Source organism: Apiospora marii (assembly GCF_038362585.1).
Source record: "Apiospora marii strain CBS 49790 chromosome Unknown utg000005l_segment0_segment0, whole genome shotgun sequence".
Taxonomy (NCBI): domain Eukaryota; kingdom Fungi; phylum Ascomycota; class Sordariomycetes; order Amphisphaeriales; family Apiosporaceae; genus Apiospora; species Apiospora marii.
In genome coordinates, this window is record NW_027117377.1 from 3234705 (window position 1) to 3257701 (window position 22997).

The 22997-nt window shown below is 52.7% G+C and overlaps 8 protein-coding genes across 8 annotated transcripts; 3 read left to right on the forward strand and 5 right to left on the reverse strand.

The window, feature by feature from the left end:
• Positions 1-1102: 1102 nt before the first annotated feature.
• PG985_008923 (Pleckstrin homology domain-containing protein) lies at positions 1103-4319 on the forward strand (the record flags this gene model as incomplete). The annotated part of the gene is made up of 4 exons (XM_066828691.1): positions 1103-1606; positions 1662-2210; positions 2293-2779; positions 2839-4319. The coding sequence occupies 4 exons, from the start codon at positions 1103-1105 to the stop codon at positions 4317-4319; spliced, it is 3021 nt and encodes a 1006-aa protein (XP_066683603.1).
• A 1446-nt stretch (positions 4320-5765) lies between these two features.
• PG985_008924 (uncharacterized protein) lies at positions 5766-6426 on the forward strand (the record flags this gene model as incomplete). Its single annotated transcript, XM_066828692.1, has 3 exons — positions 5766-5907; positions 6000-6224; positions 6299-6426. The coding sequence occupies 3 exons, from the start codon at positions 5766-5768 to the stop codon at positions 6424-6426; spliced, it is 495 nt and encodes a 164-aa protein (XP_066683604.1).
• A 627-nt stretch (positions 6427-7053) lies between these two features.
• Positions 7054-7435, reverse strand: PG985_008925 (mitochondrial 37S ribosomal protein mS37; the record flags this gene model as incomplete). The annotated part of the gene is made up of 2 exons (XM_066828693.1): positions 7054-7217; positions 7324-7435. 2 exons carry the CDS (start codon positions 7433-7435, stop codon positions 7054-7056), a joined length of 276 nt encoding a protein of 91 aa, XP_066683605.1.
• A 564-nt stretch (positions 7436-7999) lies between these two features.
• PG985_008926 (uncharacterized protein) lies at positions 8000-9359 on the reverse strand (the record flags this gene model as incomplete). The annotated part of the gene is made up of 2 exons (XM_066828694.1): positions 8000-8279; positions 8344-9359. 2 exons carry the CDS (start codon positions 9357-9359, stop codon positions 8000-8002), a joined length of 1296 nt encoding a protein of 431 aa, XP_066683606.1.
• An 863-nt stretch (positions 9360-10222) lies between these two features.
• On the forward strand, positions 10223-10907 carry PG985_008927 (uncharacterized protein; the record flags this gene model as incomplete). Its single annotated transcript, XM_066828695.1, has 2 exons — positions 10223-10597; positions 10656-10907. The coding sequence occupies 2 exons, from the start codon at positions 10223-10225 to the stop codon at positions 10905-10907; spliced, it is 627 nt and encodes a 208-aa protein (XP_066683607.1).
• Positions 10908-15284: 4377 nt separating this feature from the next.
• On the reverse strand, positions 15285-16304 carry PG985_008928 (uncharacterized protein; the record flags this gene model as incomplete). The annotated part of the gene is made up of 3 exons (XM_066828696.1): positions 15285-15483; positions 15570-16069; positions 16110-16304. The coding sequence occupies 3 exons, from the start codon at positions 16302-16304 to the stop codon at positions 15285-15287; spliced, it is 894 nt and encodes a 297-aa protein (XP_066683608.1).
• An 818-nt stretch (positions 16305-17122) lies between these two features.
• Positions 17123-18466, reverse strand: PG985_008929 (tyrosine-protein phosphatase yvh1 protein; the record flags this gene model as incomplete). Its single annotated transcript, XM_066828697.1, has 2 exons — positions 17123-18146; positions 18420-18466. The coding sequence occupies 2 exons, from the start codon at positions 18464-18466 to the stop codon at positions 17123-17125; spliced, it is 1071 nt and encodes a 356-aa protein (XP_066683609.1).
• A 2008-nt stretch (positions 18467-20474) lies between these two features.
• On the reverse strand, positions 20475-22503 carry PG985_008930 (uncharacterized protein; the record flags this gene model as incomplete). The annotated part of the gene is made up of 3 exons (XM_066828698.1): positions 20475-20925; positions 21029-22042; positions 22103-22503. 3 exons carry the CDS (start codon positions 22501-22503, stop codon positions 20475-20477), a joined length of 1866 nt encoding a protein of 621 aa, XP_066683610.1.
• Between the last annotated feature and the right edge of the window lie 494 nt (positions 22504-22997).

The window sequence follows — 22997 nt, forward strand, 5'->3', positions numbered from 1 at the left end:
AACCCAACGGCCTGAACCACCCGCAGCCGCCCGTCCTTTTGAAAAATCCAGAAAAGACGTGGGGAGCTCTCAAGTGTGCCCGAAGTAGCCCGACCTTGCACATTGACATTGGCCGCCTCCTAACCGCCTGCCGCCGCTCTCGGTCACCTTGCCTTCCACGTTTCAAGTTCCCTTATTGGCCTATGAAGACTGTCCTGCGCAACGACCACACCATCGGCAGAAACACGAGGAAACTTTAACTCACTTGCGAAAGCCCCCCTTCGCCAAACCCAGGAAACCTCGAGACAAAAGGGCGAGGAAAGAGCGACGCTGGGAGAGATCCATCACACACCGATTCGATTCGGTTCCGACTTCCAAGGGATCACGGGCTCGAGCAACGCAAGTTGACGTCAGCCTCGCAGCAGGACGAGATTCGAAAGAGACGACGTCCAGAGACGAAGAAGACAGAAGACGACAACAACGACGGCCGGAGTTGCAGACAGGTGAACGCCGTTCCAGACACTTGACTGGACTCGACTTGAATGCATTTGGCTGGGGTTAACTATCAATCTGGGAATACATGAGAACAAGACTCGGCCCCCGGATCTTCGAAAACGACCAAGACCACAACCCTCGTCGGCCAACTTGCGCAACCACAGTGGGCTCATCATTGCCCACAGCCACTCTCGATATTTACGACGAACTGATGCGACTCGCGTAATCTCCTTCATTGACCACGTTCGAATTGGCAGACAGGTGTCACCGACCGACGCTATCCACCTTCAGTCTACCCACAACACCCCTTCCGCCCACCATCACCGCCACCTCTGTACCTTACCTTACGGTTCCGTGACGGCTTCCGCTCTCGCCTTCCGACTCCCTTGACCATACTGTGTGGATAACATTCACCAGAACTAACACCTCGTCCGTCCCGAGCCATCGGAACGAAGTTGTGTTACTTATTGGTTTCGGTTCAAACTGACCAGTTCTTTGTCGCCTTTCCGTACCGACAAACACTAGCGCTGGTTGGGTGAGCGCATGGAGTAGTGGCAAGTCCTGCTTCATTATGGCACATGCCCCAGCCCTGTTGAGGACGCAGACGGCTCCGGTCTTTCCTGGCACTATGAGTGCTCCACGTCAAAGCCAGCTGTCTGGCTCGACATTTACGACAGGATCGAGCGCATCCCTGACGTCTATGGGCTCTGCGAGTACCCTAGTAGGAGGAGGTCCTGTCATGGCGACAGCGAACATCATCAACGAGAAGGCTGACGCCTCTCGATCCCTGTACCAAATATGCGTACAGCTCAAGCAGAGACTGACACAGGTCCCTGGCTTTGAGGTACATCTGAACACGCTTAACGAACTGTCCACTACTGGCGAAAATGGAGGACCTGTGGAATCCTTGTGGCAACTACTGCGGATGGGACACCCTCTCCTTGCTGTTTACAACTCGCTGCAGCCTGCAGAGCCCCTTGTCGTCAAAGAATCCGAAGGGAGTGAAGCCAAGCGGTCGAAGCTTGCTGTCTTTAGGTTCGTGAAGGCCTGCCTGGAGAAGCTGGAAATCCCCAATTCCGAATGTTTCGTGATCAACGATCTCCTGGGAAATGACACGACCGGGTTTGTCAAGGTACTACTTCCATTCTCTTACTTTGCTTTCGACTACTGACAATTTTTCTACTCAGGTCACTACAGTAATAAACAAAGTCCTCGATTCTGCCGAGCAGAAAGGATTGCTCAGGCAAGCGGAACAGCCATTTCCCGAAGATAACGCCTCCGGAGCACCTGGTGGATCGACGATGACATACCGTGACCACATCATCAAGGAGATGGTGGACACGGAACGCAAATACGTGCAAGATCTGGAGAACTTGTACGGGCTGAAAAAGGCCTTGGAACAGCGTGGTGTAATTCCGGGCGACACTGTCCACTCCATCTTCCTGAACATCAATGCTATCCTGGATTTCCAGCGCCGCTTCTTAATTCGAGTCGAAACGGCCAATTCCATGTCCCAGGAGGCGCAACAGTGGGGAGCACCCTTCGTCATGTACGAAGAGGGCTTTAGTATCTACCAACCTTTCATCGCAAACCAACGTAAGGCGGCTCAGGTTGCGAGTCAGGTTTTTGATAAGATCCAGCTGGTGCAGAACCCCGTTGCGATCGATTTCAATACCCTGGATGGTTTCTTATTGAAGCCAATGCAAAGATTGGTCAAATACCCGCTTCTGTTGAAGGTAGGCTCGCGCATTGGGGATCGGTTGAGACTAAACCTCTGAAAGTCTCTTGCATGCGACATTCCGAACTAACATATCCCAGGATCTTATGAAGAAGAGCGAGGACCAAGAGACCAAGAAAGATCTCACCCTAGGCATAGCAGCCGCTGAGAGAGTTCTTTCCAAGGCCAACGAGGCTGTTGACCGTGACCTACTCGATGAGGCCCTGGAAGATCTTATTGTCAGGGTTGACGACTGGAAGAACCACAGAGTGGACTCATTCGGCAGACTTCTTTTACATGGAATGTACTCGGTTGTCACGGGCCGGAACGACCAAGAGAAATTCGTATGGGGCAACCAACGTTCTTCCAAGCCTGCGGGCGAGATTACTAACTGGATGCAGTACGAGATCTATCTCTTCGAGTGTATCCTTCTTTGCTGCAAAGAAGTCGTTCCCAATAAAACGAAGGAGAAGAAGGACAAGACGAAATCAGCGATACCGAAGGTTCGCAACAAGAACAACAAACTGCAGCTGAAAGGTCGTATCTTCATGACCAATGTTACCGAAGTGCTGTCCTTCGCAGGAAAAGGTAGACTGTCTTATAACCTCAACCCTTCCAGCCTTGAAGCTAACAGGACTCGGGTTCAGGTTCGTACACCGTTCAAATATGGTGGAAAGGTGACCCCGGTGTGGAAAACTTCGTCATTAAGTTCAGCAACGAGGAGATTATGAAGAAGTGGGCTGTTGGCCTGGATCAGCAGAGGAAGGACAATGCTCCGTCTGCTGCTGCTAGCCCGGACCAATCAGCCCCTTCTTTCACTTGGATGCGCAATGCTGAACAAATGGAGAACCCTTACGCTCAACAGAACGAAAGTGATGACGACGAAGAACAGCCGTCCCAGCAAGCTCCTACATCTGCCCCTAATCTTTCCTTTGGAAGTCAACAACATTCTACAGGCGGGGTGATGACTCGGAATGCATCACACACGAGCCTGAGGTCCCGATCAGCCACAGGAGAAAGTCAAATGTCGCTTTCCACAATGGTCCGAGCCCCTCCGCCACAGTATGCGCTGCCACGGGTTCCTCCTCCTCTCGATACCCGGATGCCACCCCCAGCCGGCTCGCCTGGCCATCGTCCCGGAGAATCGTATTTTTCGCCTACCACGGACTCGCCTGCATCGACCCGGACAAGCACAACCAGCAGTATGCAGTTCGGAGCTGGAGCCTATCCCTTCCCGAAATCCGGCACACCCATGGGCTGGGAGGACAACAACCGCTACACCGCGCCGGCCATGCCTCGAGCGCCTTCACGAGATGGCCCTTCCCCAATGAACGGCAGAAACCCCCGCGGCCCGTCACTGCCCGCCATGGCCTCGAACACGGCGCAGAGCCTTGCTGCGCAACAAAGGAGTAGGTCCTACAGTACCCCAGATATAAACGGCCCACAGAACCAGAGCAGGAGGACCAACAGCAGTACTCCTGTACCTGCTGTACCTGGCATACCCGCGCACCTTCACGAAAATAACATTCCTCGATCTCAAACAGGCTCGCCCATGCAGCAGGACCTTCCAATGCGATCCAATACCCAAAGCCCCGGTGTCCAACGTGAGCGCATGCATCAATCCAACGGCTCCTTCGGTGGTAAAATGTCCCAGTTCCCCGCGCAACCCCTCTACCCACGCGGGAGTACCCCTGGTCCCGGTCCTGGCCAACGAGGCGAAAACGCGCCCACCCCACTTCAACTCGACAGCAGGTCCGCCGTCTCGCCCGCACTCGGCACCGCCACGCCAGGTAGCGCATTATTCAGCCCCGGAGACGTCCCTACGCAGCTCAAGGTAAAGGTGCTGTACGATACTGGCACCTACATAACGCTGGTGGTTGCGTTCAACATCACGTACCAGTCGATGATTGACCGTATCGATGCCAAACTGTCGCGGTTCACGAACAGCTCGATTGGTAGGGGCAACTTGAAGCTGCGATACCGCGACGAGGATGGCGACTTTGTCAACATCGAGAGTGATGAGGATATACAGATCGCCTTCATGGAATTCCGCGATGGTATGAAAAATCAGTACAACCCCAGCGGCGTCGGAGAAATAGAACTTTTCTGCGTTGGTGATAGCAGCTGAGCACTTCGGACCTCCAATCGGGTGGGCCCTACCCAGGGCCTCGATCGACCCCCTTTTAAACCACTCACGACGGCATAATTCTTATTTCTATCATCACCAACATCATCTCAACATCGAAGCATTGACGGGGGTGGTTAAAATAGACCTCCCAAGGGTCACCATGGCCGACAAAATTCACCTTTACATCTGCATGACACTGAAACGGCGTACAGTTCTCCGCATAGACGACGCATCCCATTGATACCACTTTTTGTTTTGTCCTTTTTTTTTCAACTTTTTGAAACACCCGAGTCCTTTTGTTTTTTCTTGCTTCTACTCTTTCTTCTGCGACTGATCATGACACTCACTCTCTTTACGACTACCCTTCTTGGACATACTTTACGAACCAGGTCTTCTTCTTTTTGGGGCTCTTGGGTGGAGGCAAGAAGATGTGGACTGGATTTGATACGCTCATTTATTCTTCGAGATACCAGCACGTTTTGGTTGGTGGAATACCCATTTGCGCTCGCTCTCTTTCTCTTTAACAAGGACATATAGCTCCGCAGTATATGCTTCAGTGTCTGGCAGGTTACAGTTCGTCACTGGCCAACAGACAATAATGCGAGGTCCAGCAATGCGGCGGTCTGGGTATAATCAGTAGGGGGCAAAGACGAAGACTCGGGCGGTTCAAACTTCTCTCATGCTTTCTGCATTACCATCCCTGATTTTCCATGGTACTCTCGTACGTTGTTGCACGGTCTGGCGCTAGTTATAAAGCGAAGGCGTCTTCCTGCTGGGGTTTCATTCGAGTACCTCCAAGCATCTGATTTGCGAGCGCGGAAGCGAGGAGTGGTCAGATTTCGTGGGCGATTTTGCGTTGGGTTTGACGGGGGTTTACGGCGAACGAGCCGGAGGGAGGCGGGTCGTGGGTACGGGTCGAACAGAGTCTGACCACTAGGGGCGGTGGGTGGTTGCCAAAGGACCAGCTCGATACATAATATAGGAGTGAATTTACACTGCAATTTCAGGAAGTCTTTCTTGGTGTTTGATGTATCTTTTCCCTAAGCCAGAGAGGGCCCCAGACCACGGACGAATTGCAATCTCATTATATGCTCAAGTCGGGCGGAATTTGCGCTGTCCAGGAAGGATCGTCTCCCTCCATCTTTCTGCATGGAGCAGATCGCAGACGGGCGTCCGTCTTCCGCTGTTACCGGATCGGGAACGTCTTGTGCCACAACGTTCGGATCGAAACCACGCTGACTCCGTTCCACACTGTCCTTTCCCGGGAACCTGGTCTCCGTCCGCCTGCACATACGGCAACCGGTGGTTTTCATCTCTTATAAGCAGGACTGTTCTTAACATGCACATGGCACTTTCTCCTTAGCACCCATCTCTCATGACGAACTTCGTAAGCTTCTGTTATATTTATTTACTCTGGGGTATTTTATATCTTCTCTCACCGGCACGATGCGCTCTTCGTCCCCCTTCCCGTCGCTAATGGCGACGGCGGTGTTGCTGCTGGCCCCCCTGGCCGTAGCCAAGCCTGAGCAGATTCGCGCCGTCCAGGACCCGATCTTTCACTACTACTTGCAGGCATACCCCCAAGATCGTAAGCTTTCAGTTCTCTTCTTTTTTGCAATACGAAGAAAAGGGGAAAAGCCGTAAGGATTGACTAACCCTACGGGGGAGTGCCCTGAACAGCCTCTATCCCCGTCATGGGCCCCGAGTCCAGCAGCGAGTACTTCACCATCGCCGGCACGATCCAGAGCACCAACACGAGCCGGTACCTGAGCGTCGGTGACGACGCAACCAGCTACAAGACGCTGACGTTTGCCAACTCGACCGGTGGCGGTTCCGGCGCCACGAACGTTTGGGCGCTTGAGGGCGACACCATCATTACGGGGCAAAGCAGCAGCTGGGGACGCCGTAAGTTTCTCAGATCAATGGGATCCGCAACTCACTCTACAAGAAGGTACATTAGCTAAGTGGCATATTTGCAGAACTCAACTTCCTCGTCTGTAAACTCGATGGGAACTTTTGGCAGGTCTACCTCCAGACTGGAAGCGCGACGCCGAGCGGCAAGACGTGCAGCAACTACCAATCGCTGCACTTGCCGTGCTTGTGCTGAATTGGGAAAGTATGGGGGTTCAGTCAAAGGTTTTCCCCTCGCAAATCCACATCCGAGCTTGGTACGATAGGCCGGGTGGACAAAGAGGGCACAATGAATCACTGTATTTAGCGAAACGCTTGGAGGGGCTCGCAGTGTAGTCTTTTGTACATGTGCCTGGAATCTTTATACATGATCATACACAGAAAGCGTTTGGGTGATGACGGTACTTTGAAAGTCCGTCGTTCTGTGCCCCAATTTCCCAAAATCAGAGTAAAACGCCCAGCCCATGCTTTGTTGCCGATCCTCTATCTCGTTACATTGGGAGATGCGCATTCTCGATTTTCCTTCGGTTCATCGTTTCCGTGTAATTCCCAGTCGAGGTGCGGCGTACTATACGAACTCGAAAGGGCTCGACCTCTGTACAGTATCCACAGCCCTAGCAAGCTGCCGGTTCCATCGGCTCTCGTCAGCGGTCGAAGTATGGCGGCCAATGCTTCGTAGGATTTGTTTCCCGCTTCGGCGAAGGCTTGATATAGTCGAGATTGTTGTCGTCATCATCAATACTTCCACCATTGCCTGCGCCACACATCACCCAGCATAGCATCCCATCCTTCTCGTCTGTAGGTAGCGCTTGGTCCCGCCCGTCTACTTCTTCTTGACGCCCGCGACCCTCGAGTGGAATCGCGACAGATGGTAGTTGATCTCGTTGGTCCGCGGCGGCGGCGGCTGGGGCGCGTCCATGCAGTTGCGCAGGGCCTGTTCCATCTGGGCGCAGCCGGCGGTGTTGTATCCCGACGAAGCCCAGCAGGCTACCAATCGGTATCGAGGTTAGTTATACGGCTCCCCTCTTAAGCACATCAAGATGCAGCCAGCAAAAAGAGAAGAGAAGAAGGCTGGCTGGCTGGCTGTACGTACCGAGGACGGAGGACATGAGCTGCATGCAAGGCCGCTCGGCCTGCTTGTTGGGGTTCTTGACACGCAGCACCCGCACGGGCGGCAGGCGCATGGGTTTCTGGACGCCCGACATGATGAGACCCGAGAATTCGCAGCTTCGTGGAGGTGCTGGGAATAGGACAATTGGGACAAGGTCGGTTGGTTGTGGTCAGGAAGCTATTGCAGCGCAACCGACGACGGGACGGGTAGAGCTCAATTAAATTTTTGGGTCTCGGCTTGCTAGACGCCATCCCGCACCGGCGACATGGCCCGTGCACGTGCCTCTCTATCTCATCGGTCCCCTCCCCCTTTCACTCTCGCATGCAATTGCAAATGATTTGAAGGCGTCAAGTACCTGAATGGCTTCTATTAGATGCATAATATATATGGCAAACCATCTTCGCCATCCCTAATCATACATGTAGTATTTATATAGGCTGTTCCCATAGCTTCTTCTCACCAGGAATTAAGATATTCCAGACCTACAGAGCCATTGTTGTTTTTCCTTTGATGCCCATGTATAGCGCTGAAAAGCATTTGCGAACAAGAAAGGTATCGTATTGTATGCACGCTGAACAAAGCGACTGCCAGATGAAGACGCCCCCAAGTTTTCGCCTGCGTCTTTCTTTTGTGTGAGTCCACAACAGAACAGGGCCATTTAAGCCTCGTCCCCGTCGCCCTCTTCATCCATTTCATCGCCCTCTGCTTCTTCCTCGTCGTCATCATCGTCATCTTCCGAGCTTGCGCCGGATCCGTCACTGTCCGCGTCGCTTCCAGGATCGTAGTCCTCTTCTTCCTCGTCCTCGTCGTCTTGTAGTTGCTGTTCCAGCTTGGCAGCTCTTTCCAGCTCCGTCAAGCCGTCGTCCTCTGCTCCGCCATTGGCCTCCCCTTCGGCGCCCTCGGCGCCCTTTTTTGCCGCCCTTCGCGTTCTCCGCAAGCTGCAGCTTTGCCTTTCGCTGATCCGCCATACTCCTGTCTTGCAGGCCATTCATTATGACGTACTTTTCGCTGATGCCGCCATAATCCTCTTGGTCTATCATGGCGAATTCCACCTCTTCTGTAGCCTCGGTGTCCCCGCCCTCATTGCTGAAAATTTCTACCACCATGTTGAACGTCCGTTGCAAGACACTTGTGTAGCTGATGGCCGCAATGCGGTCCAGCGGCATGAACATCAAGGGCTTTTTGAAGCCCCAGAGGATCCCATTTTCGAGGAAGAACAAATAGCCATCCTTGGAGCCCCGGAATGCCTTCACGTGTACCGCCTTCTCCTTGGGCCTGTGCGACTGTTTTACCAGGCTGTGGAACTTGGCGGGGTCGGCTTCCACGACGTGAACGCCTTTAGATCCTGCTTGGAGGCACTTGTTGATCGCCCAGTGGAAGAGCGTACTGTATGAATCCGAGACGGCAGATGCCGCGCTGGCGTTGGGACCACCGATGGCGCCAGGCTTCGGCGCACCTGCCGAGACCGTGAAGACGAGCGGCTCGATTTCTGAGGGCGTGGAGTTCTTGGAGAGGGCGGACAGGCACGTGTTTGCCGGAAAGAGGACGTAGTTGTGCTGCACTTGCGTCTTCTCGGGGACGGGGAGGTAGAAGGCGTACTCAATGTCCTTCCACGCGTATATCATGCCGGCGACGGGCGCAGTGGTGTTCGGGAGTCGAGCATACAGATGCTGGGCCGTGAAGCACAGGTCAAACTTTTTGCGCTGGGGCACCGAAACCGAAATATCTTTTATCTCGAGCAGGATGCTCTCGGAGGCGACGTCTGCGCTCGAGGTAGCAGCTGTGCCATTCGAGGCGGCGCCATTCTTGCCGGTGCTAGGCTCGATGTCGACGCGACGTCGCTTGAGGGCAGGCTCTGAAGATGAAGGGTCGCCGATCTGCTCGTAGACGAAGTCGGCGATGGTGTTGAACAATTGGACCCTCGAGGGCTCATCCGCAGCCTTCTCGATGCCCTTCAGGATGTCGGGTCTAGACTTGAAGACGACACCTAGCTTCTGGGTGTCCAGTCCGCCAGACATGATGGCGGGAGGAAATCAAGGTATGTATTGCCCAGTGTATTTCGTCATGTAGAGTGTGCAATACAGATAAATGGTCAAAGATGGTGAGGTTATCAAGAAAAGCAGACTAAGTTATTCCACTCACTGCCTCGTTGCCATTAGTTTGGGTGGAAATAATAACATCCATGCATTCAAGCAAGGCTGCAGAACACAATAAGTGGTTGCACTTACCGCGCGCCAATGACGGAATTGTTCAATGGTGCCTGGGCTCCTTATCAGGGGATCTTTATCTTCTAGGGGTTTAGGCAAGTAGCGTGCCTAGCTCGAGTTCCATCAATTAATGGATCTTCAGCCTCAATTTCTGTTTACCTGACTTAATGATATTACAGTACTTACTTACACTTGCAATAGAGGATATCAAAATTACCTGCGCTATTGGCAGACACCTACCTATCCATACTTACTTGCTGTCTATTGTATGCGGAAAGGCTACCATCAGCGGTCGATAGTTGCTCCTTTCTATGATTTCTTCCAAAATTCCCCGAACCAGTTATATCCCAACGGATGTACTCTGTACTCAGGGTGTTGTTTAAGCATCGACGGCACTGGGAACAGCGTTGGTCCCTGACTGCCCTGCCTGAGCCCACCCCGACTCAGCCCCACCTAAACAAGCTAGCCCGGGGAGCCACGGCTAAGTACGTCGGTGTCCTGACATCCAAGGCCAAGCATCCATCTCGACGACTGCTTCAACAACCTGCCGGAATTGGGGGAGAAGCAAAGTACCAGAGGACGAGCCTTCATTTTGCCGAAAAGGCACAAGTCTATCTCTCTTTCTCTCTTTAATCAACATCTACTGTTTGCTGTTTCAACCTAGATCCGCAATCATGTCGCTTCCCAACGTGTGGCATCACCGGAAGGTTGCTGATTCATCGGCCAAAGGCTGTGACTTGTGCTACAAACCAACTACAAGTGTTCTGGTCACTCCAGACAAGCAGGACCACTTCTACATCTGTGCAGGTCATCTCAAGGAGGTTCGCTTCTGCAAGCCCATTGCTGACCAAGCTGCTATTGCTGCCAAGAAGCAGAAAGAGAAAGACGATGAGATCATTGCCCAGGCAAAGAAGGAGTATGAAGAGAAACAGCGCAAAAAGAAGGAAGCTGACAAGGGCGACGACAAAGACTCCAAGGACAAAGACAAGGATGAAGCTAAGGACTCCAAGGTGGAAGAGAAGAAGGACGAGTCTAAGTCCAAAGATCAGGTTCGCCAGCTTCCTAATAGGGGGTCCTCATGAGAAGAACCCTGTTGACATATAGTAGGACAAGGCCGACACTGAGAAGTCTTCTCAAGACGAAGAGCCGCGCGTGTTCGAGCTGCAAAGGTTGTCCTGTTTCGCAAAACATCCACCTCTTGTCCTTCGACTGACTCTGTACAGGACTTTCTACCAGCAGCGACTGACCAAGAAGCGGCAAGTCGAAGAGCGAAAGCGGCAAGCTGAGATGTCTCAGCGGAACCGTGAAAGGCTCAACAATCCGACTTTCTTTCCACCGGTGCCCAAGGATAACATTTGATGTCGATGTTGTCGTTTGTTAGAGAAGAGACACTTACGAGCTCATTCTGTTTCAAACCATCCCCTATCGACACCTACACCACATGCGGCGCATTGCCCACCCAGACTACATCAACAACTCGAGCCCATGGCGGTTCAATTTTACAGACATTGACCGAAAAGGGGGCAGCACTTAGCTTCAGAAGTATTGCCGTCGCCCTACTTGGGAAAGTACCATGTCCAAGCAGAAAGAAGTATGATGCACGCAACTAAACCATCGCCAAACCAAACATTCACTATGTCCAGAACTTCGAAGGCGGTCTGCTTCCTATTGGCCACGAGTAAAACACCTGCCCATGAATGTATTTGACGAATATGACCACAATATATGATATGGAGTCCTGCCGCCTGCTGTTTAAGGCGACATCATTGGATAGGTGCTTCATGTTCAGCACGAATGACATACAGCACGACTCTTCAAACTCCTGCTTTCTCTAGAACTCATGGTTTCTGTTCAAATGCCCAACCTTTGGGGGGTTTTAGCCGTTTGTCGGCTCAAACCTCGCGAGCTGTCGCTGGTCTAATAGCAGTGCCTCACCTGCCTCTACTTTAGGTGACCATTCTTTGGGGGAGCGAGCTGCTGCTTATCTCTGCGAGGTCTACAGGTACTGGCCAAGAACATATCAGATCCTTTTGGTATTGTACTGGGATCATCTGTTGTTTGTGGCAGTTGGGCCTCAGTCCGCAATGGCTACTCTACAGCTCTCTCAGCATGCACGAGAGATATTGATCAATATTGCTCAAAACGCCAGAAGCTCACCGGAATCATCAAACTCAATGGCGTTCTGACCACACCTCTAATTCTGGCCCCTTCAGCCCATTGGCTTTACGCTCTCTAACAAGGCTAGTGCTTATCATTCGCATAACCAGAAGCGGCCACCGCACATTGATGTTACCTCGAGCAATCAGACGGGTCTGCTGGCAATATTAGGCTGTGCCGCAAATTGGCTGTATGGCTTTTGGTTGGGTTTGCATGCGCGCTCCGCAAAGGAATCGGGTGACAAGGCATCGTCGGCCCTGCAGATCATGGATCAGCATTATCGGCCGCCAGTTTCCCAAGTCGGCCGCCAATAAGTGCTGCATTATCTCGCAATACGCCGCAACCTAAGTGCCCGCGAAACATGCCATCTGCGAACGATACAGCAGGCCATCTCTCTCCGCTCTTCTGCAAGTCGACTACCTGAGGGGCATTGCCGCGAATCCTCCCTCTCTCTGGCATGGACGTCAGCCAAAGGCCCATAGTCTGTATATTGTTTGCTGGTCACGGCACTGTCAGCACTTATGAATGGATGTGTGTCTAACAATATCTTATGGAGCTCACGGCTTCTCAACTCACGACAAACCCCGCAGCTCTAGAACGTTGGAATCACCCTGTCCACAACCATTGGCGATCTCACCCACCACCATTCTACTTCAAGCGCCAGCTGGGTAAGGCATCTTTGGACCCAGATGTATGATGCAGTGCATGGGACCCCACTGCCGATAATTGGCCCAATGATGTTTTGGAGAAGCCCGCTGGTGCACCTCCTCACGATGTCTTACAAAAACTCAGGATATATGGACCTGTGAGGCATATATACGGGGGCTATCTGCAGCCACGGCGAGATCACCGCTGCCCCCATGGAGAAAAAGTCCGGGTCTGCATGTAGCCTATCAAGAGTGCCGGCCACCTGCCTGATTTACGATGGTCGGGGAAATTCAAACACAGCCGTACGAGGTACGGAGGCCGTAGCCAGAGACAATGCTGAATCGGGTGGGGGGAACGGACATACCTCAACGGGCTCGCATGAGTCCCGGCCTCTGTTTCGACCTTTTTCGAAGTACATGAAGCTACCTTGTTCGCCGCCTACATGTACAAATATCTGACACGTCAGACCCCAAGCTATGCACAGAATACACATCATCGTCCAGTCACCCTGCCCTTCGCCCTATCACATCAGCAGTCCCAGGTGACGACTTTTCCCACACGAGAATTGGCAATCTGGATCTACGACGGCCAAATACTCGGTTCCCCGGGATTTATGACCGGTTTCTACTCTTACCGCCTGGTCATAAACACGGCGGGCCAAGATATTACGGAACAACTTCAGAGGGTGGGAAATGAAAAAGATCGAATGTGGGTAATATAAAAACCCTCCAACAAGAGACTAGTGCTGATGAAAATCAGAACGGGCATCAGTAACAAGCAGCCTTGAGTCTCCCCTCCTTTGATCACCCCCCTGGGGTGTGGCATCACGGACTGGAAAAAAGTCTCCATGTCCATCACACAGCTGAGGTGAAGGGGGTGGGGGATATGCCATCCATTGCTGTTTTGAGGTAATGGCATATGGTCATGCTATCCGTCCCACACGGCTGTCATCGTTATCTGCCGGCATGTCTGGGGTTTTCCCGTGGGCAAGCCCTCGAGGTTGATGAGGTCTTGTGCTACATGGGCTGTAAAAAGCGCAAACTTGTCTACCTTGCTCCTCCACTTGATTAGCCCGATTGGAGATCTTTGGACATATCCTCCTTCGGCGGACGAAGACTGACCATGAGGGTTCGATCTGCCTCTGTGTGCTTATCTCCCCGGCCGCCTCCAAGGTGTAGTGATGTCCGCCGCATCTTCCTGGTCAGAGACGCAGCGGCCACACCTGATACCACGTCCGTCCGGCTTCGTCTATGTCTGACCTGGAAGGTCGCCCGTCTAGATCGAGATTGAGTACTTGATTGATCAATGCCGCCCCGACCTGGGATTGTGATACGTATCAAACGGCCATTCAGACCCAAGCGGATCACGTCACTCACAGTTCGAGGAGATCGAAGAATGGCTACGCCTGCATAGTCAAAGAAAGGGACGAGCTCGATTCTACTGGTCTTGGACAACTCCATACGCTGGAGTGCCTGTGTGTGTGGCTGAAAGCTCTCACGACCGGAGGCTTTTCATCACACGAAACCTGCCGATGTGGCTTGCACCACTGCAGCGTTGCGCGTTTCAGGCGGGCGCCCTTTCTCTCTCTATCTCTCCCCCTCCCCTCACTCGGGGTTGTGTGCGTCGTCATCACCAGCGCTTCGCAGGGAGCCGACTTTGGGGAGCATTTTCCGGTGTAGCACCGGTGTAGTCCCGTGCCCGGGATATGTACTACCATAGCCCTCCCCAATTGTCCCGACCGCTTGCCGCCGATATACGAGCCTAATCTGGTTGTCCCTCGGTGAAGAATCGGGGCGAGGACCAGGGCGACCCTTACATCAATCACCCTTAGCCCAGCGGTAGATATCGAGCACCCGGGGTCCCATGATGCTACAAGTCCCGAGGCCCTGCGGAAGTACCGCTGTGAGGGGGCGGGGAGCAGGGCCCCGGCTCCTTGCTTCGGGGTTCGGATCCTTGCCCAACATGGATTGCGGCAGGTACTTGCTGCCGAAAATAAAAGATACTCACTCCTCAACTCTTCGACTGTACTGGGTACTTTTCGTCCCATGCAGTCTATTTGCTATTTCGAACCCGGTAATCGTGTTAATCCCCCGTCTCTCTTGATAAGCAATACCGCCCCTGGCTTATTACCTAGCTTCCCTTGAGTCTTGACCGAGTCACAAGCAAACAGCGCGGACGTCTTGTGTCCGATTCCGCATGTTTTTCGTCATCACTTCTCGAAATATGTGTGTTTGTTTCTCATTTAGTTTCATCCCGTCACCTTTTTTCAGCCCTTCGCCTTCCTTACTTGCTTCACACCCCTTCTAGCCTTCCTCGTTTTCTTTGGCTTACCGGACCTAAGCCCGGGCACAGGCCGGCCACCCGTACCTAGATTAGGCATAGCAGCCGAAAAAGGAAGCAGGGCAAATCAAACTAGATGTGGCAAACGTTGCTCACTTTGCTTTTTCAGCCGCGGTATCAATTCCGCATAACGCTCTTTTTGCTCTTTCGTGTGACTTTGCCGCTCGCTAGTCGTCGCCAGCTTGGTTGGCTCTCTCAGCTGGCCATATTGTGCGTTGGCGCTTTGCTTCTTCTATCCTTGCTACCTTGGCACCTGGGGGGTGTCTGCCTATTGGCGGCGGCGAAGGCGCCGCCGCCGCCGCAGCCACACGCCGCACGTAAACAATCACATCAGTATTGCTCGATCCTTCATCCTTGTTTCCCATGTTCTCTTGGGCGAAGCTATGCCCCGAACGGGACATTGAGGCGAAAGTCAGGGTGCGGCGTGTGCCACAAACATCGCAGCGGCCCGAGAGGTAGAGAGGGAACGTAGTTGTCTGTGAAACTATGCCACGCCTCTCGGGCAGCCGAGGCCCAAGGACTCTTTCCGATGTAAAGCCCAAACTGAGCTCCGCGCCGCGCCAAGAGGAAGCGCATTTGTTTGTCCGTAAGTCACATCAGGGAGGGAGAAGGGTTCAGCGTGCCTCTGACGTAAAAGGCGCACCGACACGGCCGTCCTCGTCCCATGATTGTAATGTAAACAAACATGACCAAAAGCGATGCTTGCCACGATGCTACTAGAGGGATAACTTGCATAAGCCCAGCAACCAATCGACCGGTGACACCGAGGGAGGACTCGCCGGATCGAATGCTGGGAGGTAATTACAGTAACTGTGTTGTAGTAATAGCGCAATCTTGAATTACTCCGGCAACAACAGTTTCCATATATAACCTTACCCTTGTGGATTGGATAAATAGATAGGTCCCCCGCGTGGGTCCCCCACGGTGTATCCTTCGAGGTCCAACGTATGCCTAAAATGGGCAAAATTCCACAGGTAGGGCTGAGTGTGATGATGCTCCTCCCTGGGCGCCTCGGCGTCAATGTGTTGACCGGGCGAGATTGGGCACGATGCCACGGCGCACGCCCAGGGTGAGTAGATTCCAGCTTGGGCATCGTCAAAAAGGCCCGTTTGCTTCTCGGCGGCGGCAAATGAGCAACGTGAGGAGTCAGTCGCCTTACAAGAGCGCGGTGAGCGGTACGATCGAATTGCCAAGCCTCCAGGTATCAGTGCCTCCTCAGTGAGCTCGCTCTGGTTCGTAGTGCCAAGGAGCGGGATATCTGGCCCGGGATATTGCTCCCAGAGGAACCTGCGGCGTGTCTTCTTTGATGCACGCCGGCTAAGGATCGCGGGACCTGCGAGCTGAATCCTTTCCATGTCGGTACCTTGCTCCTCATCCTATGCTGGGTGCTGCAGAGAGCAAACAGGACCAACATACTGAATGCATATTACCGTGGCTTATGGCGTAATCGCATGGAGTCACAGGGTAACTGAGATAGCAAATACTCTGAATGATCTTGGCAGGCGACTCGGATCCAGTCACCAAACGCAGGAACACCTGTCTCTCGCGGAGTTCCTCCGGATTCAGCTTGGTATAAGCCCGAAGCAGTAGGGACTTCGTGGATCCCTTCATTACATTGCGCCTTTGCTTATGATTTAGCGGAGCTCTACAGAGCTGTCAATCCATTGCGTAGAGCAAGCATGTTGTCATGTCCCACAGGCGCAAGGCGGCCTGATAGTGGATGCTGCTATCTAAGCGGACTCGCTGTCTATGCGAGTCCGAGTTTTTAACATTTCCGTCATGCAGACCTCATGAGTCAGCAAATGTCCGATGTTGTAGTGGTTCGTTATTAGACACCGACTTTAGATGCTCGCACAGGATGTAGTAGTGTCCGCAGTTCCAGTCTTGGATGATGGAATCGTACAAATGTTGGCAATGAACATAATCGCTGTCTCGCCCACTGGTGTGTTTGCTGGCTCAGCCTTAGCGTAACTCAGCCGTAATGGGACGCATATGTCATTTCTTATCCCAGAGAAGCACCGAGTAATTCTCGGTGACAAAAAACCCCAACCACTTTTGACATTGCGGGGTGCTGCGCGGTCAGATGAAGGATTCCGTGCGCCACGGAGTAAAGCATAAGCCCCACGCTGGAGGTGGAGGTGACATGTTATCCGGAAGATGATCAATCAATCCACTGCGTGAGGCCAGATTAAGGCGTAAGGCGTGTGCGTAGCGATGCCGAGGGAATACATCAAGGACATGGGCCAGGGTTTACGACTGTCATCAGCGGGGAAGAGGAGCTTGGATCACCGGTCCAACGTCAGCAGATAGCTGTAGTGTAGTTCTTTGCAGCCTCTGCCGTCTGCATGTAAGATGGGAGGATTCATGTGGGCTGACTGGCGAGCTGACTTGGGAGCAGATCATTCTTTTTTTTCTATTTATTGCACCGTTTATAGGCTGCCGTTCCGGGGAGGCATGCGGATGGCCGATCCGGCAGAACGATCAGACTCGTCAACTGCACTTCGTTTCAGTGAGAACGTTGGACACACCCACTCGCCACAGTTACACCTCAACCCTTGCCATGCGAAACGGCCGACCAGGGCAGTGCATTTGGTGTTGGGACAGGTGAGTCGGCCCTCAAGCGCCCCATCTTCAAGTGCTGGCCGCATCCACGAAAGTGTCTCGACGAAGATGTGCCCACAGGGCCCCTTGTTCTTCTTCCCTGAGTTGCCTGTGCCCTGATGGTCGATGACAAACTTGTAGTTGGCCAGGACACGTCGGCACATCTTGCATCTCAGTTCTTTTTGCTCATCCTTCACTGCCACCGACGCGTCTGCCGCAGGAGCCTCGTCCTCAAAGCGAATCCACTCGTTTTCAGGCGCCATGTGCGCAGCCCTCGATTCTTCCAACTTGCGCTCATAAAGCCATTTCTGATAGATAGGGTGGCTTTCGACAGCCCCGTCGCTGTCTGCAGGGCAGCCCATCTCCCACCACAGCTCAAGCTGCCGCATAAAGCCTGGATTAGGCTCTGCGATAGGTCTCGCTTCCTGGACCCTTTTCAGGGCTTGTGCAACGGCCTCTGTTGCCGTCTCTCGGCGTTGGGCGGTAGACATAGTTGATGCCTCGACTTGCTTTCCGCCGTAGCGATGTGGGTACTTGTAGAGCATATAAGCTACCGCACAGCTTACCGACCGGGACTTGCCCATGGCACAGTGCACAAAAACCGACCCAGGGGAGGTTTCATTGTCGTCGTTGGATGTAGACCCTGGAGGGTAGAGGCCGCGGTCAATGAAACGTACGGCGGATGAGAAGTGGACTAGCAGGTCTTCGTCTTCCATGTCATCCACATCGATACTCATATGCTGGAACCTTTTGGCCTCCTCGCCCCAGCCCCCAAAGGAGTATTTAATGACAGAAAGCACATGGTCTATGTTCTTCTCCGCGAGGGTATCCGGTTTCCTCAGTGCAAAGATGCTGCCCAATGTCAGTGTCTGCAAATGCAAAAGTAAACGGATAGGGCGGATGGGTGGTGAGTATGTAAGAGTAGAAGTAAGCCCCCGGACAGACATCAGCCGACCACCTATAGATGCCAGTTGACAACGATGGCCGATGCCCGGCAAGGCTGCAGGTAATGTTCAAATGGATGCAGGCATGTTAAGTTGCAGTTACGATTGTGTAGTCATGGGATGTGCATGGGGACGAAATAGGTCATAGAGCTCCGTGAAATGCCAATGCAGAATTGCTTACCCTCCAACATAGAGGTTGTCCCTGCCCGGTATTCGGTTGAGCGCCATGGCGGTTGGTGACTGGAAGTTTGAAGAAAGGTCAGTACATATGCGAGTCTTCTTGCATTGAATCTGACTAGAAATGTATATGACGGAGTACCACGAGCGTTGAATCGGCGTTGAGTCGGATCAGTAGCGCCAACTTGATTCGCTCGTGGCTGCCTGCCTGGGGTGACGGTTATGTGCTTCGTGTGACAGCAGCCCAGATGCAGCGCAGCCTCTCGACTTCCTTTGGGCGAGGGCGAAAGTACAATTGCTTACTTACCTGCTTTAAGGTATATCGATGTTTATGCAAATGCCGAAGAGTAAAGTAAGCAACCTAGCCTTGTTCACACTCACACGCACATGTATGTATACACCTTGAATAAGTAGGTACGTTTTCGGATACTGGCGTCTGTTTTTTTTTCTCTTTCTGTCTTTCCACCTTTTCGCTTACTTTGTCTAGGCAGGTACGTACCAGATGAGTATGAGGTAGTAGATTTAGCCTCTTCACTTGGAGTAGGTAGAGTAGAAGTTTACGGATACCCCTCGTTAATCGCAGCGGGGCAGCTGGCCGAGTTTGGTGCTCAAGGGCGGGCCAAAGCAGGCAAGATAGGGCTGAATCATGTGATGAACCAAGGCCAGAAACTAACCTACAGCTGTCCAATGGAGAGGTACCTAAACCAAGTATTGCTGGTATTTCCTGTTAAAGCCGTTCAAGCACTTTGGACGGCCTAGAGTGCTGCTGTCATATGGCCTTGCTCGTATTTCGCTGGTACGGAGAGAAGTGCAAGGCGTGAATAATCCAATCAACTACATACCTTCTTGTCTCTCTCTCTGCCTTGCTTGCGTTAGCTAATGCAACAAGCAAGCAAGCAAGCGCAAGCAAGCGGGCAGGCAAGTCGGGTGAGCAAGGGCTGATTTAGGCGGAAGGGTGGGGGCCGAATCTAGATCTCCCACATGTCGGTCGGGCGTGCTATCGGACGCCAGCGACTTTCGGTTGTGTCGGCTGGGCTACAATGACACACGCATATACGGCTTATCTTACCTTACCTACATGCCTACCTACTACCTGCTACTCTAGATTGTTTGCCTCCTATTAAACATGCATGCATATGTGTGTATCTTGGGGGACAAGAACCGTATCCCGGTATAATGATGCCCAAAAAGGATGTCAAAGCCCCCCTTACTTAGGTGTTGCTTACAGCCGGTAGTTTGTCAGTTGGATGGCATCGGGCATCATTGGTAATAACTGTTTTGATTGTATTTTTAGGACTTTGCCTCCTATTGATGCCTATTGATTTTTTTATACTCCATGGCTGTTTTTATACTTCGGCCTTCTCATGTTCCTCTTTGTGCAAGGTCGACCGGTATCAAACCACGCTCATCTACATCTAAATATGCCCGCTACGCCAATCCATAAGACGCCTTTTCGTACAAGTCATGCCTAACTCCCCGTTGATGATGTGAAGGCTATGCCGCAAATAAATAAAAATCCGTACTGTACAAAAGAGGCGTGTACCAAGCCTTCTTCTCGTAACTCGTGCCCAATCCGCAGCCCGCATAGGCACAGTAAAGCGTAAGCTCACTTCTTTGCCAATCCGCTGATAGGTAGCTCCATGCCACAGTATCAATCCAGAGTCGTTGCATGTCCCATATGATGGAAATATTGGGGCCGTCTATCGTGAGATCAGACCGCCTTGCAACCATGGTATTGTATTGCAGCAGCACGAAAGATCGCTGAGGTGGCAGTCTTCGTACCCCGACCACTAAGATGACGAGGGCTGCGCCACCCGTTGGCGAGGAGAGACCTTTTCCGCTTTCGGACTGGGCAGCTCTTCCACACACGATATCCGAATTGGATTATGCGGGAGATCGGCAATATTTTGACCAAGGATTCGGCATCCTTGCGTGCCAAAGTAACCGCCGCTTGGGGTTTCGCAAGGCCCCCAGCCCCATCGGGTGTAGCGATGGAATTTCTCATGTCCGACCACAGCTCTCGTGTTCGTCTACATCCCAGGAGCAAGTGTGCCTAGAATCATCGCGGTTGAGGAGGCTCCTCCTCAATCATGCAGGCGCTCTCGAGCATGTTGGTCCATTTCCCGCTCGTTCCTGCATGACTGTGCTTCAGATGTTGTCGGAAATGGTCTGCCCGGAAGAACTTCTTGCTTGAGTTGCATTCTCGGAACTTGTGCACCTCTTGAAGATGACGGAGTCTCTCATCCCAATCGTGCTCGGTAGCATGTCGATTACGGCCGCTACCGCCACTGCGCGCAAACTCATCCCCACAATAGCCGCAGGCGTCAGCTTCGCCAGGTCTGTTGCTGCTTTCGTGAAATGCTTTGTCGTAGCCTGCGACATGCAGTGCCGAGCACGACCAACTGTGCCGCCTAACGTGTAAGCTGTTTTGGTGGCGTTCTGCCTCGTTCTTGTTCTTGAAGCGGTTACCACAAAAGGAGCATTCATATTGCTTCTCTGCTGCGTGCGCACTAAAGTCGAGAAGAGAGTCAGTCTTACACGCCCAATACATGTTTAGGAGGGATTGAGTTTGATTGGCCAGATCCCTGCTAAGAGGCGGGTGTTATTGCTTACCTTAACTCCTCAGCCGTCTCAAACTTCTTGGGCTTTTTGGGGCAGCACTCGCACATGAAGAAACCTTGAATCCGGGACATGGTGGTCTTGGAAACGTCCGACAGTTTGCGAGGCGAAGCAAGCGGCCGGTTGTCGCTCAGATTTCGGTGGTGCGGAATCCGCGAAATCGAGGATTGGGGCGAGTGAGTCAGAGAGATCGGGGTGCTGAATGGTGAATTGCAGATGCCATCAACAGGCGAAAGCCCGTTGGGAGATACTCTTCCAAATGAATTCCCGCTGGTCAAGCTGGTCGCAGTAAGGGAAATGTTTGAGGCAAATGATCCGCTGCGTCCAACCGAAGACACCGAAGACATAGAACCTTGGGGAATCACAGTCAACCGAGGAGTTGGAGACTGCCGTGAGCCCCCTTCCCGACGGCGCAATAATTCCCCTGAACTTGGCAGACTTTGCATAATCAAGTCATCCCCCGGCGGTGAAGAAGCCCGTCTTTTCAGGCCCATCCTTTGGTACTCTGAGCGCGACGTATCATCGATGTGAAGCCTTTTAATACCCGATGTTTCTTCCATGGGAAAATCTGCGTCGTCCATATTGTCGTAGCTGCCCTGAGTAGAGATGGTTGCATCGTCGGGCAGGGAGCCACTGTTGGTCCGTCGACTGCGGAAGAGCGGTGACCGATCCGAGTCGGCGGGCTCAATTGGCGAACGGTAGTCGTTGCTGCAAGCTCCTGAGAACGGCAAGCCCCTTGGGGAAATAGCTGACTGCATGGAACTGTCTTCCATTGCCAAGTTGTTACTTGTCCGTATGGGCAATGATAGATGTGGGAGAAGTGACTGATGGTTTTCGGAACCAAATCGTGGAAGAGCCTCGTTGACCGACGAGCTGAGGGCAGATCGTCTTGGAGGCTGGGCGGAGAACTTCTTGAGTAAAGAGTTGTCGTAGTCATTGTTATCTCGGGGCCTGTACTGGTCATGGGACATGAAAAGCTTCTTTGGCAACGAGTCCTGAGGTGACGGTCTAGAGATGCAACAAGTGTGAGTAACCAAGACAGCACATACAGACACGATATTGACTTACAGGTTTACGGTAGAAGCCAAACTATGGTAACCTTCGTCCTTGATGGATTTGACACTTTCCCGCCTCATATAACTCGGACCATCAATGTCAAGACTGTGTCCAGGACTTTCAAATTCTCGGCTTCCAAGCTTGAAGGACCCTTCGAATTGATCGCGAGGCGGTTGACGGCTGCTATCGAGTGACGGACCGTCGACCGGGACATATCTCGGAGGTGGTAGCGGCGGAGGTGCGATCTCGTTCTCAGTACGTGGGCGGTTTGGTATCGACATGGGATTGGATGCCAACGAGGGCGAGAACGCAGAGGGATACGAAGGATGGCCTCTCCCAGTATTTCCTCTTGTCCGATCATCAATATATATGGGCGGAGGAGCCGCCCTCGGGGCATATCGTGGAGTTTCCATCTTGAATCGGTATCCCCCCTTGCTCGCCTCCTTCGAGTTCGAGCCGAGTACTTCAGAAGCTGATTGTTTTTCTTTCTTTCACAATAGCAAAGACCAATAACACGTCGGAAACCTAATGTTTAGGACAGCTGTGTCGGATGCGCCAGCCAAGAGATCGGGGCGATTTGGACCACACCGATTGTCGAATTGGAAGTATCGATATGGCACACGGGTCACAATCGATGAGCAACCGAAGAAGCCTCGTACCCGTTGGGTATGCGTCCTGTAGCTCAGTAGGCTGTGAGGCGGCAACGAAAGGGGTTTGCGTCAGGAACGCTGGCTGTGGCAATCGTTCGTATCGGCGGTTCCGGTCCTATATCTGGGGTTGGGTGTGCCTCTACAGGCGGACCGAGGGTGGTTTCGAAATGACGGAGGCGATGTAAATGCTGTACAGATCCCTCCTATGCAAGACAATAGAAAAAGTCGTTAAAAAGCAGAATGCATATGCAAGTGTA